We start from the raw sequence: 22,948 nt of genomic DNA, 5'->3' as shown, positions 1-22,948 counted from the left end.
TCATATAGACACTTAGAACTGTTCAACTCTGCCACTGTGTTATGAAAGGGGACAGTGTGATTGATCTATAGAATGGAGCTTGTCAATCCTTGATCTAAATGAAGATTTAGCACTGAATATTCTCGGGGAAACCTTTGTTGGTGCCTATTTGAAAAATAATCTTTACCCCAAATTTCTAGTACATTGCGTGTAAGTATGTATGTAGAGTATTTAAAATCAGATTTAGGACTGCAGAGATGGCTCAGCAATTAAGAGCACTAGCTGCTCTTCCAGAGGACCCCAGTTCAGTTCCCAGCACCCACATGGTGGCTCATAACCGTCTGTAACTTCAGTACCAGGGTATCTGATGGCTTCTTCTGGCTTCCATAGACACTGCACTCATGTGGGACACAGACATACATGCTGGTAAAACATCCATACCCGCACAATAATAAAATAAAAATTAGATTAAAAAGCTATGTGAAACATTCATATTTTGACAAGTATAAGTAAGGTTACTTAATGTTAATCTTTACCCCACTTTCTCTGTTCTCACCGCAATCAATCGATAATAATGGCTTTATTCACAACTGGTGTTTTTTCATGATTGGGGATATCTATAAATGTATATAGGTTGTTCCTCTACTCCATCCATTTGGTAAGTCTCTTCTATATGTGTTTTTCAGCAGGTTTCAAAAAGCTAGACAAGGGACCATTAATATTTCATCATGGACTGGGGAGAGGCTTATGAGTCTCCACCCCTCCCTGAGGGCCAGTTGGTCCATATTGGCTGCCAGAAGAGGTGTACTACCTTCTCCAGTGGTGTAACTGCCAGTAAGTTGCTTACGTTCCAGGCAATAACCTCTTATCCACACTCATGAAAGCAGCCTTAACCTAGCTCAGTGTCTCGTGCTCCAAGAGGATATGAAAGGAAGAGGGAGACTTGTTGGAGAAGTGTCCCAGTGGGTGAAGGCGAGCAGATGAGAGGGCAATGGGATGAAAATGATCAGAATTTGTTATATACATGGATGAACTAGTCAAAGAATTAAGAAATAAAGATAATATTATCTCTCCATCTAGGTCAATATATACATATTTTTATTTTTCTTCAATTTTTATTGCAAAAAGTTGAAATAATAGTAAAATGAATTCCTATGCAACTGTTGCCTAGGTCCAATCATTGTTAAGTTTTTATGGTGTTTTTGCAGATGCTTTTCCCTGATTTGTTAGGCTAAATCATGTAAAATTGCCGATACTCAAAAACTGTTTTTGACTTACGAAATGGCAATTTGATTCAGCACAATCTAATGCAGTGGTTCTCAACCTTCCTAATGCTGTGACCCTTTAATACAGTTCCTCATGTTGTAGTGACCCCAACCATAAAATTATTTCATTGCTACATCATAATTGTAATTTTGCTACTGTTAAGAATTGTAAATATCTGATATGCAGGATATCTGATATGTGACCCCCAAAGGGGTCATGACCCACAAGTTGAGAACTGCTGATCTAATGGATTTTTTTCCTCTTGAAACATTTGAGACACAGTAAATTGGAGTTTATAATACTTCACCATGAAGAAATATGGTATCCATTGCCTAAAAAAAAAATAGGACCTTTTCATTTACACTCGCAATATCATCACCAAACTTTAGAAAATAAAAAAATCATAATATTTGAAAATTAATTGTATTACTGTTATTATAATTGTAGTGCTGGGAAGAAAGAAAAAAGAGAGAAAATAGTACTTATAGTGCTGGGGATTGACTGAACCTAAGGCCTCACCCTGTCAGGCAAACACTCTACGACTGAGTTATACTCCCAGTCACTAAAATTTATTTATTTTTAACTGAAAACGTAAAAATAAAAATCACACTTGGCGATGGGGTACCATGCAGTGTTTTTACACATGTATTCATTGTGTGATGCTTAAATCAGGTTAAACATATTTATCTCCTCAAACATTTGTCATTTCTTTACAGTGAAAGTTTTAAAAATCCTTTCTTGTAGCTTTTTGAAATGTAAAGTATATTATTGTTATCTGCAGTGCAATAAAATACCAGAACTAATTTATTTGTATTCTCTATTTTGTTTATATTCAAATTTATCTAACAAAAATCCTTTTATAGCTATTTTTAAAGAAAAAATGTGTATTGATGTATTAGTGTTTTCTCTGCATGCGTATCTGTATACCATGTGTGTGTGCCATGTCCTTGGAATGTAGAAGAGGGTATCAGTCCTCTGGGACTAGAGTGACAGATGATGGTTGAGAGCTGCCGTGTGGGTTCTGATAATTAAACCTAGAACCTGGGACCTGGAAAATCAGCTAGTGATCTTAACTTCTGAGTCATGTCTGCAGCCCAATAGTTATTTTTTAAAGAATCAAAATTTATTGAAAGTTCACATATAACAATTGTCTTATGTCTCTTTAATCTTTTATTTTATAATAGTTTCTCACTGTTTTGTTTCATTTTCTGATGCAGAGTCTTGCTTTTAGCCCACCCTGGCCTTGAACTTACTCCTGTCTCAGTCTCATGAACACTGAGATTACAGGCATGGGCCATCTTACTCTGACTCCCCACCTGTGGTGACTTGAATGAGTGTGGCTCCCATAGGCTCATATATTTGAATGCTTGGTCCCTAGTTGGTGGGACTGTTTGGGAAGGATTCAAATGTGTGGCCTTGTTGGAGGAGGTGTGTCACTAGGGGTGGGCTTTGAGGTTTCAACTGCCAATGCCAGGCTCAGTCTCTTTCTTTCTTTCTTTCTTTCTTTCTTTCTTTCTTTCTTTCTTTCTTTCTTTCTTTCTTTCTTTCTTTCTTTCGGCCTCCTGCTTGTATATCAAGATGTAATCTCTTGGCTACTGCTCCAGCACCATGACTGCCTACCTGCCTGTTTCCATTCCCCACACCACAATGGTCATGGACTCTAACCCTTTGAAACTATAAGTGCCCCCCCCAACCCTCTTTCTTCTATACATTACCTTGGTCATGGTGTCTTATCACAACAATCAAAAACTAACAAGACACCTTTTCTCCTTTGATCTCAACCCCTGGAAGCAGCCATATCAGTTATCTTGCAGAATAGCTCATATTTCTTTTTTGTGTGTTTATTTCCTCAGGGTTTAACTTTGTTCTTCTATTTCATGTATTTCTTGGAAATGAGAAGCTAAGCCTAAAGGTTTGGTCAGATTTAGGTTTGATCATATTTGGCAAGACCAGTTCATAGATGATTCTGTTTATTTCTATTTTTTTCATGTTAGAGGGATATAACATCCAAGTGTTCCATTGTAAGCAGTTTGATAATGTGGTTAACTAAAATTATGACCATCATATTTTCCATTGTGAAGATATGCCTTTTCCTGAACAGGCTTCAAAAATAACTGTAATGTTGTATTGTATGAATAAATATGAATAAGCAAATTACAGTTTATTCATGTACTCTTTCATTGGTAGAAATTCAATTTGTTTCTATTTCCTTTTGGCATTGAAATGTCTTACTGAGCAATTTTATGCTTAAATTTTCTTAAATATTAATGCTTTTATTTCGGTGGAATAGATTTCTCATTGTGGAACATGAAGTATGCGTATTTTTAATTTTGACATTTTTATTTGCCTGACATTTAAACTTTTTATTTGATATTATAAAAATTTCCTCCAAATTTATAACTTGGATTTGGAGAAATGGCTCAATGACTAAAAGCTTTTGATTCTCAGCATCCACTTGGCAGCTCAGAACAGTCTGTAACTTGAGTTCCAGAGGATTAATGTCCTCTACTGGCCTCTGTGGGAACCAGGCGCGCGCGCACACACACACACACACACACACACGTTCTGGCAAAACATCGATATACATAAAATAAAAACAAATTCTTATTTCTACCACTATTATATGAGACAACTTTTTCCCCAAATTCTCAGCAATATTCTTTATAATTATCTTTTAATTTTAATGCCCAGCTCTGATGAGTAAAAACTTGGATTTTATTTTGAATTTCTGTGACTACTAATGAGGCTGTGAAGTTTATTATACAGTCTCTGCCTGCATTTCTTGCTTGCTCTTTACTCATTTCCCTTCATGTCTCCTCGTCTGTGGCTTATTTTTGCCATACAAAAATTAAAACTTAAAAGACACAGTCAAGGTATGCCTTGTGGTTCACATCTGTGAACCTGACCAGTCTGAGGCAGGAGGAGTGCTATGAGTTTGAGGCCAACCTGGGGTACATAATGAGTTTGAGGTTAGCCTGGGCTACAGCCTGAGAACATGTCTTGAAAAAGAAAGCCCAATGTATTTATCTATGGCCCTTACCACTCCTCAGTTACCTATCTTATTCCAGAAAGTTTCCTATGTGGAATTAATATGCAATTATCTTGATATTTTATTATTCTACTTTTGATTTATTGTATGATACAAGGTAAAGGTCTAGTTTTGCTTTTTTGTTAACTAGTAGTATCCCAACTGTGGAATTTCTACTCATGTAGTGATGTTGTCCCCCACAACCCTTCCCTTTTGTTTGACATAGTGGTCTACTGTGTATCCCAGGCTGATCTCAAACTCCTGGAATTAAGTGACCCACCTGCCTCAGCCTTCTCAGTAGCTGGGAACACATGTACATGCCATGCTGCTGGCTCTTGTAGTTAGTTACAAGGTATGTTCGGATCTATTTCTGAATTCCTCATTCTCTTTCGTTACCTATTTCCATAACATCTTATCTTTGTTAAGTATTTTTAAAGTAATTAAAAAATGTGTGTGTGTGTGTGTGTGTGTGTGTGTGTGTGTGTGTGTGTGTGTATTTGCATGTGCATGAGGATGTCCACAAGAGCCCAGAAGAGGGTGGGTGTCAAATCTGGAGCTGGAGGTGCAGGGTGAGCTTCCCAGTGTAGGTGCTTGGGCTGAATTTGGCCCCTGTGGAAAAACAGGAAGCCCTCTTACCAACTGAGATGTCACTCTAGCCCCTTAAAAACGTTTTTTAGTAGCATATAAATCTTCACTCTATTTCCCCCTTAAGCATATGTAGGTAATCAGTTTGTAGCCATTTATTATTCTATATAAGCTTCTTTTTTAATTTTTAAAACATTTTTTATTAAGAAAGTTTTTATTCATTTTACATAACAACCACAGATTCCCCTCTCTTCCTTCCTCCCTTCCCCCCAGCCTTGTCCCCCAACCCACTCCCCATTCCCTCCTCTGAAAAGGTAAGGCCTCCCATAGGGAGTTAGTACAGCCTGGTACATTCAGCTGAGGCAGGTCCAAGCCACTCCCCCTGCGTCAAGGCTGTACAAGGTGTCCCACAATAGGTAATGGCTTCCAAAAAGCCAGCTCATGCACCAGGAATGAATCCTGATCCTACTGCCAGGGACCCTTAAACAGATCAACCTACACAACTGTTTTGCTTATGCAGAGGGCCTAGTCCAGTCCCATGGAGGCTCCACAGCTGTTGGTCTAAAGTTCATGAGTTCCCACTAGTTTGGTTTGGTTGTCTCTGTAGGTTTTCCCATCATGATCTTGTTGCCCCTTGCTCATAGAATCCTTCTTCTCTGTCTTCTACTGGACTCCGGGAGCTCAGACTGGTTCTTGGCTGTGGATCTCTCTGCATCTGCTTCCATCAGTTACTGGATGAAGGCTCTATGATGAGAGTTAGTGTATTCACCAATCTGATTACTGGAGTAAGCCAATTCAGGCATCTTCTCTACTATTGCTAGTAGTCTAAGGTGAGGTCATCCTTGTGGATTCCTGAGAACTTCCCAGCACCCTGTTTTCCCCTGTTCCCTTGATGTCTCCATCTATCATGGTATCTCTTTCATTGCTCTCCCACTCCATCTTTGTTCCAGCTTGACCACCCCATTCCCTTATGTTCTCATCCCCTACCCGCTTCCCTCTATTGCCCCCTCACCCCCAATTTACTCAGGAGATCTCATCTATTTCCCCTTCCCAGGGTGATCTATGTGTCCCTCTTAGCGTCCTCTTTGTTATCTTCTCTGGAGCTGTGGGTTGTAGTCTGGTTATCCTTTGCTTTACATCTAGCTAAGCAAGTGAAAGACCTATATGACAAGAACTTTAAGTCTCTGAAGAAAGAAATTGAAGAGGATATCAGAAAATGGAAAGATCTCCCATGCTCCTGGATAGGTAGGATTAACATAGTAAAAATGGCAATCTTAGCCGGGCGGTGGTGGCGCACGCCTTTAATCCCAGCACTTGGGAGGCAGAGCCTGGCAGATCTCTGTGAGTTCGAGGCCAGCCTGGGCTACCAAGTGAGTCCCAGGAAAGCCGCAAAGCTACACAGAGAAACCCTGTCTCGAAAAACCAAAAAAAAAAAAAAAAATGGCAATCTTACCAAAAGCAATCTACAGATTCAATGCAATCCCTATCAAAATCCCAACACCATTCTTCACAGACCTTCAAAGAACAGTACTCAACATCATTTGGAAAAACAGAAAACCCAGGATAGCTAAAAGAATCCTGTACAATAAAGCCACCTCTGGAGGCATCACCATCCCTGACCAAAAGCTCTACTATAGGGTTATAGTAATAAAAAACAGCTTGGTAGTGGCATAAAAACCAGCATGTGGATCAATGAAATCAAATTGAAGAACCTGACATTAATCTGCACACCTGTGAACACCTGATTTTTGACAAAGAAGCCAAAACTGTACAATGGATAAAAGAAAGTATCTTCAACAAATGGTGCTTTCATAACTGAATGTCAACATGTAGAAGATTGCAAATAAATCCATATCTATGGCCATGCAGAAGACTCAAGTCCAAGTGGATCAAAGACCTCAACATAAATCCAGTTACCCTGAATCTGAAAGAAGAGAAAGTAAGAAGTAGTCTTGAATGCATTGGCACAGGAGACTACTTCCTAAACATAACACCAGTAGCATAGATACTGAGGGCAACAATTAATAAATGGGACCTCCTGAAACTGAGAATCTTTTGTTAAGCAAAGGACACAGTAAATAAGACAAAATGACAACATACAGAATGGGAAAAGATCTTCACCAACCCCACAACTGACAGAGGGCTGATCTCCAAAATATATAAGGAACTCAAGAAACTAGACATCAAAATACCAAACAATTCAATTAAAAAATGGGCTACAGATCTAAACAGAGAATTCTCAACAGAAGAATCTCAAATAGTTGAAAGACATTTAAGGAATTGCTCAACATCCTTAATCATTAGGGAAATGCAAATCAAAATGACTCTGAGATACCATCTTACACCTGTCAGAGTGGCTAAGATAAAAATTACTGATGACAGCTTTTGCTGGAGAGGATGTGGAGCAAGGAGAACACTCCTCCACTGTTGGTGGGAGTGCAAACTTGTACAGACACTCTGGAAATCAATATGGTGGTTTCTCAAAAAATTGGGAATCAATCTACCCCAAGACCCAATGATACCACTCTTGGGCATATACCCAAGGAATGCTCAATCATACCACAAGGACACTTGCTCAACTATGTTCATAGTAATATTATTTGTAATAGCCAGTACCTGGGAACAATCTAGATGCCCCTCAACCAAAGACTGGATAAAGAAAATTATACACACACACACACACACACACACACAGACACACACACACACACACACACACAGACACACACACACAATGGAGGATTACTCAGTGGTAAAAAAAAAACCAATGACATCATGAAATTTGTAGGCAAATGAATGAAACTAGAAAATATCATCCTGAACCAGGTAACCCAGACTCAAAAAGACAAACATAGTATGTACTCACTCATAAGTGGATATATGAACTTCTTGCAATACATGCAGGCAAAATACTGTTTCAATATGATCTCTTATTCCCACACAGGTTCTTCATCAGAGGGCCACTAAATCTTGGACTTTCAGCCTCCAAAGTTATAAGCTAACTAAATGTCTTTTTTGGGTCTTTGTTTTATTTTGATATAGGGTCTCACTATGTTGTCAGGCTGGCCTTGAACCCACAATCCTTCTTTCTCAACCTTTTAAATGCTGGGATTTTAAGTATGTGTTACCAAACCTGTCTAATAATGAAAAGTAAACTAATAGAATATATATGCATGTATAATAATGAAATCTAAAAGTAAATAATATATATAATATTGGAGATGAATTTATTTTTAATAAGATGAATGCATGTTTATGACTGCATAAATGTGTACTGTATTTTGTAAAGAACAAAAATATGAATGTTTAGTCATGTGATAGTGATATATCAAAAGAGAGGATATCTCACCAAAAATGCTTTACCCTTGCTGATGATGTCCAAAACTCAAAAAAATTTAAAGTTTGAGTTCAGGACACAAAATTAGGAGATTTAGATGTCACTGCAATGAATGCAGTTTTCTTTTGAGTTGTGAAAGGTAGCATTTTTTTTTTTTTTTTTGCTGTGGGAATAACTGTGTATTGGTGTGTTCCTATAATGTGTCAGTAATGTATTCCCAGGTGTGCTTGAGAACCTGTCTAGATACTATTAATGTCTTAGTAAATCTATTTTCATCTGTCACACTATAATGTATCCTTTCTGTGTTTGCCCTCAACATACAAATACTCAGTTTAAAACTTCAAATTGGAGACTTTTTGCACAGGTCAAACACTATAGTGCACTCTGCAGGTTGTCAGAGGCCTTCTGAATCATTTGGTGTGGCGTGAGAATTGCCTTCTCAGTTCACACAGCCTGTTGCTCAGTGCTCAGGAGGTGGGATGGCACAGCATGGACATGGGGCCCTCCCATGGGGCCAATATTTCTGTAAGCAGCCACAGGGCTTCTCTGGTTGCAGTTTCTCCAGTCCTATCTTTTTATTCTTTAGGGTCATTGACCTTGGACAAAGCATTCAAGAGCCTTACATGGGAATTTAGCTAGCTGGGTGTACTAGCTAGATTTTTTTTTTATTTTTTATTTTTTGTCAACTTGACACAAGGTCATCTGGGAAGAAGGAACTTTAGTTGAGAAAATGCCTCCATTAGATTGGCTTGCAGGCAAGTCTGTAAGGCATTTTCTTGATTGATGATTAATGCAGAAGGGCCCGACCCACTGTAAGCCGTGCCATCCCTCAGTAGGTGATCTTGGGTAGTATAAGAAAGCAGGCTGAGCAAGCCATGGGGAGCAAACCTAGGAAGCCCCAATTTCCCATGGACTCTGCATCAATTCCTGTCTCTGGTTTCTGTCTTGACTTCCCTCAGTGATGGAGTGTGATCTGAAAATTGTAAGAGGTAGTAACCCCCTTCCTTCCCAAGTTGCTTTTAGTCATGGTGTTTTATCATAGCAGTAGAAACCCTAATTAAAATGGTAGGGTAAGCTGGATTTATTAGGAAGCAGTAGGAATGTTCTCTTTGTAAGAGATAGGTAGAAACAGCCAATATATAGAAAAAGCAAAAGAATCTAGAAACTCTGTACTCAAGACTGAGTCTCATTGGCAGTGTCAGCAGCCTGGGTTGTGCTTAGAGGTGTTTTTTTTTTTTTTTTTTTTTGTCAACTTGACACTAGCTAGAGTCATCTGGAAAAAGGAAACCTAAATTGAGAAAATGCCATCAGATTGCTTGTAGGCAAGTTTGTGTTGTATTTTCTTGGTTAGTGATTGATAAAGGAGAGCCTAGCCCACTGTGGGGAATGCTACAGTGGTCCTGAGTTGTATAAGAAAAGCAAATTGAGTGAGTCTTTGGAAACAAGCCAGTGAGCAGCATTCTCCCATGGTCTTTGCTTCAGCTTTTGCCCCCAGGTTCATGTCTTGACTTCCTATGGTAGTTTGAATGAGAATGGCCCCCATAGGCTCATATATTTGAATACTTGGTCCCCAGTTGGCAGAACTGTTTGGGAAGGATTAGGAGGTGTGACTTTCTTGGAGGAAGTGTGTTACTAGGGGTGGGCTTTGAGGTCTCAAATGTCCATGCCAGGTCCAATCTTGCTCTCTTTTTTCTGCATACTTGTGGATCAGATGTAAGCTCTCAGCTACTGCTCTAGCACCATGCCTTCCTGCCTGCTCCCATGTTCACTGCCATGATGATCATACACTTTGGTATGATGAGTCCTCAAATTAAATACATTCTTTTCTAAATTGCCTTGGTCATAATGTTTTGTCATGACAATAGAAAAGTAACTAAGACACTTACATAATGGTAAGCTGTAAGATATAGCAAACCTTTCCCTCCCCAAGTTGCCTTGGATCATGATATTTTATCACATCAACAGAAAAGTAATTAAAACAGTGATATACATCATCGAAAACCTCAGTTTTTCAAGTGCAAATTGGAGGTTAAAATGTCTCTGAAGTCAAGGCCAGTGTGAAGACTTAAAGGACCTGATGCATGTAATGCATTTGAAACCATGCTTACTTGGTATAAAACATGTACTTTGTAAGTATTTGCTGTATTATCATTTACCCTTATAAGAAAAACTTGATAATGAGTATGAGATGAGAGAAAAAAAGTAGGATGGTGACAGATTATGAAGGTTTTAGGTAGGTGGTCAGGGGTGTATTTCTTTGAAGTTCACTTTTGGTATTACTAACATTTTTATTATTATTTAAGACATTGTTTCACTGTATAGTCTAAGCTGGTATAGAACTGATCCTCCTGCCTCAGCATCCTCAGTGTTGGGATTATAGATGTGAGTCACCATATCTGACTAGAGTAGATTTGTAATCCTGTAGAGAGAGCTAAACTATGCAGCAAGAAATTGATTTTTTTTGCAGTGCTGGGGATTGAACCCAGGGTCTTGCATATACTAGGCAAGTGCTGTACCACTGAGCTTGACCATGGCCCCCAAAGCCAGCAATTGAGATTAAATTGCTCTTGTGTAGGTACTGCTTCAGGGCTTAGAGAAGAACTGAAAAATACCTAGTGACTGTGTGTGCCTAGGTGTCAACACTAGTCACTGTAGATACTGGGTCTGTCTATAGCAATGTAACCAACTCCAGACCTCACCTGCTGAGGTGCTGACCAAGAATGGCTGAGTTTCTTCAAAATGAAGAGCATCAATAAAATGGACCTTGTATGACAGAATGTCCCTTTCCTTCTTCCTATTTTTTTTTTGAGACAAGTTATCATATAGTCTAGGCTGGCCTCAAACTTACTACAAACAAGGCTTGCCTCAAACTTACTGTGAGCAAGGCTGGCCTTGAACTTCTGATCATCTTGCTTCCATCTCCCAAGTGCTGGGATTACAGGCATGAGCATCATTCCCACCTGTTCTTTCTTTTTTAGTGAAAAATTTCAGGTACATCTAAAAGTAGAGACAGCAACATAGTATGTTTTTCTGAACCCATCCATTATCAACTCCTGTTTTGTTCTTATCCTTATTCACTCTCCCACCCTGAATATTTTGAAACAAAGCTCAACACCACTATATCCATATTTCTAAAAAATACAGATTTTTATTTATTTATTTTATAAATTATTTTTATTGTGTAAATATAAGCTTGTCCATCTAAACTTTTTATTATTATTATTATTTTATTTTTTTGAGATCTCTCCCTTCCTTTTGCTGCCTCCAAACCCTCCCATATACCCCTCCTTGCTCTTTTTCATGTTTATGGTCTTTTTTCATTAATTATGTGTTATATAAATACATAAATATAACTTGGTCAGTCTGTATAAGTCACTCATAAGTATATGTGAGTGAGAAGCTACATTCATGAAGTCTCACCAACATGACTGCCTAAATTGAGCTGAACAAGGACAACAACAGAAAAGTCAAAGTGGATTGGAAAAGCCCAAGAGGCCTCCACCCTACACAAAGAACTACAGGCAACTAAGAAGTGCTGAGGGCAGGAAAAATAGTTTTCCCCAGGGAAGAGCACACCGATAGGCTATCCAATACCATTTGAACTATTTTTAAATTCAGTGGTGTAAGTACACATCTATGTTGTGTAGCTATCACTGTCATCTAACACTGTCCTCCCACAGACTCTGTACCCCTTAAGCATTAATACTGCCTTCCCATTCTCCAGCCTCTGGCACCTATGAATTTGACTGTCCTAGGTACCTCATATATATAGACATACACAATAGTCATACTTTTTATGTCTGACCTAATTTTACTTAGCATGGCATGTTCAAAGTTCATCCACACTGTAGCATGTAGCTAGAGTTTTCCTGCCTGGCCCACGGTCAGGGCAAATCTCTCTCACCTGCCAGTCCCACAGCCGTTCAGACCCAACCAAGTAAACACAGAGACTTTATATAGGTTACAAACTGTATGGCTGTGGCAGGCTTCTTGCTAACTGTTCTTACAGCTTAAATTAATCCATTTTTATAAATCTATACCTTGCCACATGGCTCGTGGCTTACCGGCATCTTCACAAACTGTTTGTCATCATGGCTGCTGGCAGTGTCTCTCTGCCTCAGCCTTCCACTTCCCAGCTTTATTCTCCTCCTCCCCCCTTGTCCCGCCTATACTTCCTGCCTAGCCAATGGCCAATCAGTGTTTTATTTATTGACCAATCAGAGCAACACATTTGACATACAGAACATCCCACAGTAGTAGCATGTATCGGAATTGTATTCATTTGTAAGGTTGGGATTACCAGAGTCTTGTGTATGCTGGGCAAGTAGTATATCAATGGAGCTACAGCCCTAACCCCTCCATTGTCATTCTTATTGCTATATAAGCAATCCTTTCATTGGTCAGTGGGGTATTTTTTAAGTTGGCTTCCTCATTCTTTGGACACAACACTAGCATGACAGCTCCCTTGCTTCCAGTTATAATCAGAAGATTCAGGTACATCTTGTATATTTCTTGCCCTTACCATTTTCCCAAAACATCCTGGTTCTTATTAATGGGAAGTAGTGTTTAGGAATCACAATCTGGGTCATGCAGTGCTCATCACTGTTGGATTAGCTCTTATTTTACAATACATCGTTTGAACTGGGAGTGTTCCTCAGCCTAACATGTTCAAGGACTTGGGTTCCATCCTTAATATCATATACAACTCTAAACCCAAATTAAACATTCTTCTTCCAGATTGTAAAGATGCTAATATTCATTGTATAACATTTGGAAAGAGATCAGTTTAAAATATATGGCAATATGTTAGTGAAGTTTTCTTCTAGAATTATCCATTAGATAGGAAGGTATCAGCTTATATGTGAGTTCTTATAAAAATCCCTTTCATCTGCTGGGTGAAGCCTCTCTGATGACAATTGGGCTAGGCAACAATCTATGAGTATAGCAGAATATCATTAGACATCATTACATTGACGTTTCTTTTGCCAGTCATGTTTGGTTCTATCCTAGGTCTCTGGGCTATCTAGCCTCTGAGTCCTGGTATTTCAGGCAGTGTCAGGGGTGGGCTCACTCTCATGGCATGGGTCTCATGGCATGGGTCTCAGGCTGGACCAGTCATTGGTTGGCCACTCCCACAATCTCTGAGTCACCCTTACCCCAGCATATCTTGTAGGCTTGACAAATTGTAGGTGGAAGGTTTTGTGGCTGGGTTGGTGTCCCAGTCCCTCCACTGGAAGTCTTGCCTTGTCACAGGAAATGGTCAGTTCAGGCTATGTATCCCCTATTGCTAGGAGTCTTAGCTGGGGTCGTCCTTGTAGATTCCTGGGGAGTTTCCCTTGCACCCGAGAAACCTCATCCTGAAATGGATTTCCAGATTTCTCTTCCAGTACTCTCCTCCTCCACCTCCACCTGATTATATTCCCATCCCCACATGCACCCAGTCCATCCACGAGAACTATTCTATTTCCTCTTCCCAGGGAGATTCCTGTGTCTACCCTTGAGCCCTCTTTGTTACTTAGCCTCTCTAGGGCTGTGGATTATAACATGGTTATCCTTTACTTTACAGCAAATATCTATCAAAAGTGAGTGCATACCATGTTTGTCTTTCTGGGTCTGAGTTACCTCACTCAGGATGATTTTTTTCTTGTACCATCTATTTGCCTTTGAATTTCATAATGTCATTGTTTTTAACAGCTGAGTAATACTCCATTGTGTAAATGCGTCACATTTTCTTTATGTGACGTATGCCTTTCGGTTGAAGGGCATCTAGGTTGTTTCCAGGTTCTGGCTATTGCAAATAAAGCTGCTATGAACATAGTTGAGCAAATGTCCTTATGGTAGGATGACATGTCCTTTGGGTATTTGCCCAGGAGTGCTATAGCTGGGTTTTGGGGTGAATCGATTCCCAATTTTCTGAGAAACTGCCATATTGATTTCCAAAGTGGCTATACTAGTTTGTACACCCACCAGCAATGGAGGAGTGTTCGCCTTGCTCCACATCCTCTCCAGTATGAGCTGTTGCTTGTGTTTTTGATCTTAGCCATTCTGACAGGTGTAAGATGAAATCTCAGAGTTGTTTTGATTTGCATTTTCCTAATCCTTGGCTAAGGATGTTGAACATTTCCTTAAGTGTTTCTCAGCCATTTGAGATTCCTCTGTTGAGAATTCTCTGTTTAGATCTGTACCCCATTTTTTTTTGAGACAGACAAGGTTTCTTTGTGTAACAGTCCTGATTATCCTGGAATTTGCTTTGTAGACCATACTGGCCTTGAACTCACTGAGATCCCCCTGCTTCTGTGAAAGGGCATGTAGACATGAGAATCTGTTCCTCTATCATGGATGTGCTTGGGAAAAGTTAATTTTAGAAAAGAGTAAATTTAGGGATTCCTTTCCATCTGCCTCCATGTACTTGCTTGGGAGGTGCTTACATTATTACACACACACACACACACACACACACACACACACACACGTATGTCACTTGTCTTGAGATTAAATGCTCTATTATCTCAAACGTAGACTCCAGAATCTCACTGTGAGAGGACCCAAAATATGATTCTGGTGGTCACAAGCACAGGAAAAGAGAGAGAGAATAAAATTGTTTTATGCAAAATTAAGAGTAAAAAAAAGCAGTATTGCCGGGCGATGGTGGCGCACGCCTTTAATCCCAGCACTCGGGAGGCAGAGCCAGGCGGATCTCTGTGAGTTCAAGGCCAGCCTGGGCTACCAAGTGAGTCCCAGGAAAGGCGCAAAGCTACACAGAGAAACCCTGTCTCGAAAAACCAAAAAAAAAAAAAAAAGCAGTATTTACTAATTAATATTTAGTTTATAATTTGTGGGATTTTAAGCACAAATATGTAACTAAATAATTACTGTAAGTTGATATTTTGCTGTGTTATCAACATCTATAATAGATGTCTTAGGGTTTCTGTTCCTATGATAAAACACCATGATCATAAGCAACTTGGAGAGGGAAGGGCTTATTTCCCTTCCACTTCCACATTATAGTCCACCATCGAGGGAAGTCAGGATAGGAGCTTAAATCAGGAAACTGGAGGCAGGAACTGATGCAGAGGAAATCTCAATTGTGAAAATGCACCCACCAAATTGACCTGTCAGTAAGCCTGTGTGCATTTTCTTGATTGATGATTGATATGGGGGGTGGGGCTAGCTCACTGTGGTCAGTACCATTCTTGGGCTGGTGGTCCTGGTTGGTAGAATAAAACACTCTGAGCAAGACATGAGGAATAAGCCATTAAGCACCATTCCTCCATGGTCTCTGCTTCAGTTCCAGCTGCCGAGTTCCTGCCCTGCTTGAGTTCCTGCCCTGACTCCCCTTCCTGATGGACACTAAACAGTAGCCTGAAATCAACCCTGTTGCTTTCCATCCCCGTGCTCTATGACAGCAATAGAAATGCTAAGACGGAGGAGAAGATGGGGGAGGAGAAGCAAGAACACCAAATTTTGTTTGAAAATGTCACAATCTAATACTGTGTACGCTAATTTGAAACTTTTAAAACAATAAAAAAAATTGATGTTGCCAGTTATCTCAGGTCCTCAGATTCAGTGAAGTCCTCTTGTAAGTCCTATCTCCTCCCCATTTTTCCTGAAGAATCATAATATAGTGTCCTTAAATGAATAACGAGGTTGGGTGTGATGATACATACTTATAATTCCAACTCTTAGGAGGCAGAGACAGGAAGATTATGAGTCATGGCTGTCCTGGGCTTACATAGCAAGATCCTGTCTCAAACAGACAAATCAACAAAGAAAACTGATTAAACTGTGATACTTCCATACCTGGACTACTACTCTAGAACCAAACACATACCACCTCCCCACAACTGTCATTATCTACAGCTTCAGTGAGTCTCAGAGGACGCGTACTAGGTGAAGAGACTGTCCTGAGGTGACAAAGTCAACTGTTCCATGTCTGTCACATTTTCGTCATGCCACAATGGCGGTAGTAAAGAAGAGTTTCCTGTGTTCCAGGAGCGGGGAAGGGAGGGGACTGTGTTTGCAATGGAGAAGCACAAGGGGCCCTTTGTGATGGACTTCTAAAAAGGAAGTCAGCAAATGTGGTCTCTTTACATATTCTCATTTTCCCCTCCTTTCTAGGTACCACTTCAGACTTAGGCCTAAATCAGTGAAACAAACTGTCAATGGAAGACATACATATTTGAGGAGTTGCACATTTTAGTTATGTAATTTGCTGACATTAAACTCAATCTTTTTTTTTCATTTTTTTTTTGAGACAGGGTTTCTCTCTATAACAGTCCTGGTTGTTCTGGAACTCACTTTGTAGACCAGGCTGGCCTTGAACTCACTGAGATCCTCCTGCCTCTGCCTCCCAAGTGCTGGGCCTAAAGGTGTGTGCCAGCACCGCCCCGCTTGAACTCTATCTTTTTAAAGAAGTTGTTCACTCTTATTCTTTTAGTGACATTTTCTTCAGTATCTACATGTGGCAAAGTGCATCCAACTCTACATATTTGAAGCATGCTCATTTTGTTGGTTTCTTTTTTTTTTTTTTTCAGAGCTGAGGACCGAACCCAGGGCCTCGCACTTGTTAGGCAAGTGCTCTACCACTGAGCTAAATCCCCAACCCCTCTGGTTTCTTTTTTAAGATGACACTACCTCCAGGGATGAAGAAAATTGGAAAAAGTAAAGGGTGAAGATATTTAGATGGGCAGACATATTATTTGAAAATCCCTTATAGAGTGTAGACCATGCTTCTTGCTTTATCGACAGCATTGGAGGCGGACCTGCAGCCTAACTCTAGCCCAAAGTCCAAACTTTTGAAGGGAGTGAGCTATCAGTGCTGCACTGTGGCTTCTAAACACTATTAGTTCCCTTGGGGTGCTATTAGTACTTTATTATTTTTATTTAGACAAGTTCTCATGTATCCAGGCTGGCCTGGAACTTGCTTTGTAGCCAAAAATGACCTTGAACCTTTGATCCCGGTTTCTACTTTCCAAGTGTATTTCTGGGATTCTAGACATGCACGCAGTTTATGCAGTGCTGGGGTTCAAACCTAGAGCTTCATGCATGCTAGGCAAGCTACATCCCCAGCATCTATCTACTAATACTTTTTATTAGGGTGATGTTTTTGGCCCTTCTGAGGGTCTTTAAAATGATTAATATAGAGTAGGGTATAAGAAACACCACTGGGAGGTAGGTATCTTTGATACTGACAACTCTATATCTCTCATTCTGTGGGTTCTACAGTTCATATTCTCAAGCAGTGTTCCTGCCCCCTGCCAGAACACACATAGCCCTGAGGGCTGGGAGAATGGCTCACTGGGTAAGACCATTTGCTGTACATACTTAAATACCTGAGTTTGAATCCCCAGCACCCACAAGCAGCATGTCTGTAACCTAGCATTGTGAGGTAGAGGCAGGTGAACCCCAAAGGTTGCTGGCCTAGATGAATTGGCTATGACCTATTCAGGCATGGACACAGGTGCCTGCCTATTCAAATGCATGTAACCTCCCCACTCAAGAAATGCCCATCCCTTTTCATCCTTCACCCATGGGATAAAGTATCAGGAAGGAATGTGTCTCTAGTGCTCCATGCTAGCTCAGTCTCAACCATCCAGTGTCCGCCAGACATTGCATTTGCTTGTCTGGCCCTCACCCCTGTAGGACCCAGTACTCCCCACTTCTTGTTTCTCCCTTCTTCCTTCTTCCCCTCCTCCGCCTTCCTTCCCCCTCCTTCTCCCCCCTTTCTTCCCCCCTCCTTCCTCTCTTCTCCTTCCTCTCCCCTTTCTTCCCCCTCCTTCCTTCCCTCCCTTCCTCCCCTCCTTCCCCCTCCTTCCCTCCCTTCCTCCCTCCTCCCTCCTTACTTGCCCTCCTCCCTCCTCCCTCCCTCCTCCTTCCTTGTCCTCCTCCCTCCTCCCCCTCCTTCCTTCCCCTCCTCCCTCTCCCTTCCTTCCCCTCCTCCCTCTCCCTTCCTTCCCCTCCTCCCTCCTCCCTCCCTCCTCCCTCCTTCCCCTCCTCCTTCTCCCGTCCTTCCTCCTCCCCTCCTTCCTCCCCCTCCTTCCTTCCCCTCCTCCCCCTTCTCCCTCCCCCTCCTTCCCTCCTTCCTCCCCCTCCTTCCTTCCCCCCTCCTTCCTCCCATGCTCCACCATTAGAGATTCTCAGTGATACATCGTTTTCATTTCAGATTGATTTTATTTTCATCAACATCGAAGTGTTGTGTAGGAAAATTCAGCCTACACAGTTCCACATTGCCTAGTTGCCAGACCTTTGCGCAGATGGCTAGGTCTCTTGTGGCATTCTGAGGCTATTGGCTTTCCAGGTCGCTTGTCGAGACGCTGCTGCTCTCCAAGCTGCTTTGCCCTGGATCAGTCTCGGTCCTGGCCATCTCTTCCATCAGGCGGTGGTAGTGACCAAACAGTGACTTCTTATTGGCTTTTTTGGTCTTTTTTGTAGAGGTTGTAGTTTTCTCAGAAGCCTTTCTCTTTGGGCTCCGAGGTCGGGTTTTCTTGACCTTGGTAATCACTTGCGCCTGGAACAGACAAGAGAGTAAAGTGACAAGGGCATGTGGGTCTTCGAGAAGATGGAATACATGAAGGGGACTGAAGGAGAAGGGCTGTGGGTTGAGGAAGGGGTTAACGCTAGGCCAAGAAAGGGTTAAGAGTGGAAATCACTGGAGAAAGGAGTACACTTAGCTTGGATCTTCTTACCACTTTACAGCTTCTGGAACTGGGTTCACCATCCTTCTTGCCAGCAGTTCTGGTTTTGGTCTCACGGCGAGTTTTGGCTTTCTTAGCCTTGGTACCCGAAGTTGATGGTTTGATATTTTTGGTAGGATCCTGTGACTTCTTAGTTGCCTTCGCCATACTGAAGCTTGGCTTGGTCTGAGCTCAGGGCTCCGAGGCACGGCCTTATGAAGCCACCGAGAACAATGGAAGGCCACACCCCTGAGTCCTGATAGGTCAGCTGCTTTGACATCACAAAGCCCAACTGTGGACACCTCCTAGCCCTGATCTGAGTAGGCACTGGACTGGAGATCATGGTGTGGCTCAAAATCAGAAAGTACCATCTTTGACAGTCCTGGTTGGGGGAGAGGCTATCAAGGCCGTAGAGTCTGGATCCAGACAGGAGGCTTTTCTTGAACTTCTCCAAGAGACTCATGCCATCCTCGTTAATATTCCCAATGTTGTGATAGAACATGTGGCAGAGGGTTTGGTCCAGTGAACTCTTCCGGAAACCCCCCACCCCACTTCAATGGTTCATTCTGCCATGTCCCTTCCTTAGTAAGTTAGCTAGAATTCAGTGTATTTTACCTTAAGTCCTTCCAAAATTAATATTGAAGTATCTGCATACGTGAATAACCCCATAAATAAAGACAAAAAGAATCTATTCATGAATGAATATCTCCCTACCTGGTGAATTTGGCATTAAAACCTGACAATTTTAGCCAGGGGTGGTGGCGCACACCTTTAATCAAAGCACTTGGGAGGCAGAGACAGGCAGGTCTCAGTGAATTCGAGGCCATCTGGTCTGCAAAGCAAGTTCCAGCACAGGATGGTTACACAGAAAAACCTCAAAAAACCACTTGCCCTGGCCGGGCGGTGGTGGCGCACGCCTTTAATCCCAGCACTCGGGAGGCAGAGGCAGGCGGATCTCTGTGAGTTCGAGGCCAGCCTGGTCTCCAAAGCGAGTTCCAGGAAAGGCGGAAAGCTACACAGAGAAAAACCCTGTCTTGAAAAACCAACAAAACAAAAAACAAAACAAAACAAAACAAAACCACCTGCCCCAAATTGAAAAAAAATTTGTTTACTTATTTATAAGTAAGCTTCTGTGTACACGTGTGCAGGTGCCTGAAGGATCTCCTGGTGAGCCACTTATGTGGGTGCTGGGAACTAAATTCTGGGTCCTCTACAAGAGCAATAACCACTCTTAACTGCTGAGCCATCTCTCTGGTCCCCAAGGAATGCTTTTTAATAAAATTGGCCTTTAATCCCAGCACTTGGGAGGCAGAGTGAGGCAGATCTCTGTAAGTTCGAGGCCAGCCTGGTCTACAGAGTGAGATCCAGGAAAGGCGCAAAGCTACACAGAGAAACCCTGTCTCGAAAAACAAACAAACAAACAAAAATTGGCAATTTGCATGCCGTTATTCAATCACAGTTTGAAAGTTGCTGACATGTGACTAATATTTACAGCTTGGCCAAATAGAATAAGGGCCATTATGGTTGAAAGTACTGTGGCTTCAGCTTTGATACAAGTTGTCACCTCTTCCGTTTATTGTATAAGGTGCTCACGACTACAGTATTTTGGTAATAAATTAAAGCATATTAACATACCTAGAGGGTGTATTGTTATTAAGTGCTAAGTGGCTTATATAAGAAAAGTCTTCATGGTCATCTGGGAGAACATATGTGAAAACAGGTAAATACCAGAAATAGCCAAACCACGCTGATTTGCTGGTAAACTGCAGATTCGACTTAAGCCCTTGAACAGATAAATATATGTGTTTTGGATTTGATTCCAGCTGTTTTAAATGGTGATGCTTAATGATATATTTGGAACAGTTTATTTTGACTCTTGTTCATTTAGTAAACATCAGCTGACTACCTGGTATGTACTGGGCATTGTTCTAGGTGCCTGGGGCAGACACATCAAGGAATAAAAGATAAACTCTTTTTTTCCCTTCACAGAATTTCAATTTGTGCGGCAACATCAGCAGGTCAGGATTTAATAAGCATTTAAAATTGTGATATTTTCTTTTTATTGTTATTGGAAAATAAAAACATTGTTTCTTTTATGTGTATGGGTGTTTTGCCTGCATGTATGCCTGTGTACTGCGTATGTATAATGAATCCAGAAGAGAGTGTCAGATCCCTGGGAACTGGAGTGACAGATGCTTGTAAGCCAACTTGTGAGTGCTGGGAACTGGACCCTGGTCTGCTGGAAAAGCAGCAAGTGCTGTTAAGTGCTCAGTCATCTCTCCAGCCCTGGAAAATACATCTTATATTTTTTTCATTTTCCATGGTGTGTGTGTGTGTGTGTGTGTGTGTGTGGTGAGCATATGCCTTTCTGTTCCAATGAGTGTGAGTGCCCATGTGTGTGCATATGAATGCCCAAAATGGTTATTTGGAGTCTTCCTTGATCACTTTCTGCCTTGCTTACTGAGGCTGTGTATCTCAGCTGAACCCACAGCTCATCCATGTGTCTAGTGTAGCCAGTCAGCTTGCTTCATGGATTCCTTGTCTTGGTCTTCCTAGTACTGGAGTTATGGCAGGTTGCTGTGCTCACCCAGCATTTATATGGATTCTGAGGACCTGACTCTGATCCTTATACTTTCTGCTTAGGACTTTAACCAGGGAGCCGTCTTCCTAGCCCACTTTTAAATATTTTAATTAAAACATACTAATCGTATGTATGTAGGAAGTCCAGCATGACATTTTAATACGTGCACACAATATATGGTGATCAGATCAAGGTAAATATGTGTTCTTTCTTTGCATTATGAACATTAAAAATTCTTTTTAAAGTCAGATATGTTTTTATTAGTTCTTTGAGAGTTTCATATATGTTTTGGTCAAAATCACCTCCTGCAAGTCTTTCCAGATCCATCTCCCCTTTCCTTACTGTGGCGGTATTGTGGTGGTTTGAATAAAAATGGCCCCCATAGGTCCATAGCGAGAGGCACTATTAGGAGGTGTGGCCTTGTTGGAGTAGGTGTGGCTTTATTGGAGGAGGTGTGTCACTAGGGGGTGGGCTTTGAGGTCTCAGAAGCTCAAGCCAGTTCTCTTCCTGCTGCCTGCCTATCCAGACGCAGAACCCTCAGCTCCTTCTCCAGCACCATGTCTGCCTGCACACTGCCACAATACCCACCATGGTGAAAATGGACTAAACCTCTGAACTGTAAGCCAGCCCCGATTAAATGTTTTCCTTTATAAGAGTTGCTGTGGTCCTGGTGTCTCTTCCCAGCAATAGAAACCCATACTCTAAGACACTTACTTATTCAACTTTGTGCCTTTTTTAAACCCATTAAGAGCAAGTTGTGCTGCTCAAATATTCTTGGATGTGTGACCTTCCACTAGAGAATAGTTAATTTACCAGGGGCTAAACTCTTAGAGAAAACTGTCTCTTCCTCTCCTAACAGCTAATGGTTGCTCATAGCTCCACAGTCATGGGTGCTATTTTCTTCCCAGTTTCTATCTCCATGCTGTGGTTTGGTCTGGCTTGGGCTTCCACAGGTTTGGTGCATGCTGCTCCAACTACTAAGAGATCATATGTGTAGCTGTCCTGATATGTCCAGATACTCTTTCCTTGTGGTCATCCATTGCCTTTGGCTCTTGCACTTTTTCTGCTCCCTCTTTTGCAATAATCCCTTAGCCTTGGGAGAAGAAGGTGTGGCTTATATGTTCAATTTAGGGTTGAGTGTTCTGCAGTCTCTTATTCTTTGCACCTTGGCCAGTTGTGGTCACTGTGCTAATCACCATCTAGTGCAAATAGAGGCTTCTCAAATGAGGGTTGAGCAATGCATTAATCTTTGTTTATAATGAAACTTCGTAAGGAGTCAGTTTAATGATAGTTTAGCAAGGTAATAGTAGTAGGTTCTCCCCTAGGGACTACCACCTGCCTAGCCCATAGGTTCTTGCTCGGATAATGGTGCCAAGTATGGGTTTCATCTTGTGGAGCAGGAGGGATTTCATTCCAATTAGGAAGAGGCTGGTTACTCCCCTGATGTTTATGCCACGATTGCACCAGTGAGCATGTCTTGCCAGGTCAGTCATTTTTTT

At 41.3% G+C, this 22,948-nt stretch overlaps 1 protein-coding gene across 1 annotated transcript; it reads right to left on the bottom strand.

The window, feature by feature from the left end:
• Nucleotides 1–18,345: 18,345 nt before the first annotated feature.
• LOC131899483 (histone H1.0-B-like) lies at nucleotides 18,346–19,092 on the bottom strand. Its single transcript, XM_059250964.1, has 2 exons — nucleotides 18,881–19,092; nucleotides 18,346–18,702 (listed from the first exon to the last, which is right to left on the bottom strand). Exons 1-2 carry the CDS (start codon nucleotides 19,034–19,036, stop codon nucleotides 18,478–18,480), a joined length of 381 nt encoding a protein of 126 aa, XP_059106947.1. The 5' UTR covers nucleotides 19,037–19,092; the 3' UTR covers nucleotides 18,346–18,477.
• Nucleotides 19,093–22,948: the final 3,856 nt, after the last annotated feature.

Source organism: Peromyscus eremicus, chromosome X (assembly GCF_949786415.1).
Source record: "Peromyscus eremicus chromosome X, PerEre_H2_v1, whole genome shotgun sequence".
Lineage (NCBI taxonomy): Eukaryota > Metazoa > Chordata > Mammalia > Rodentia > Cricetidae > Peromyscus > Peromyscus eremicus.
This window is presented reverse-complemented; position numbering and strand designations above follow the sequence as displayed.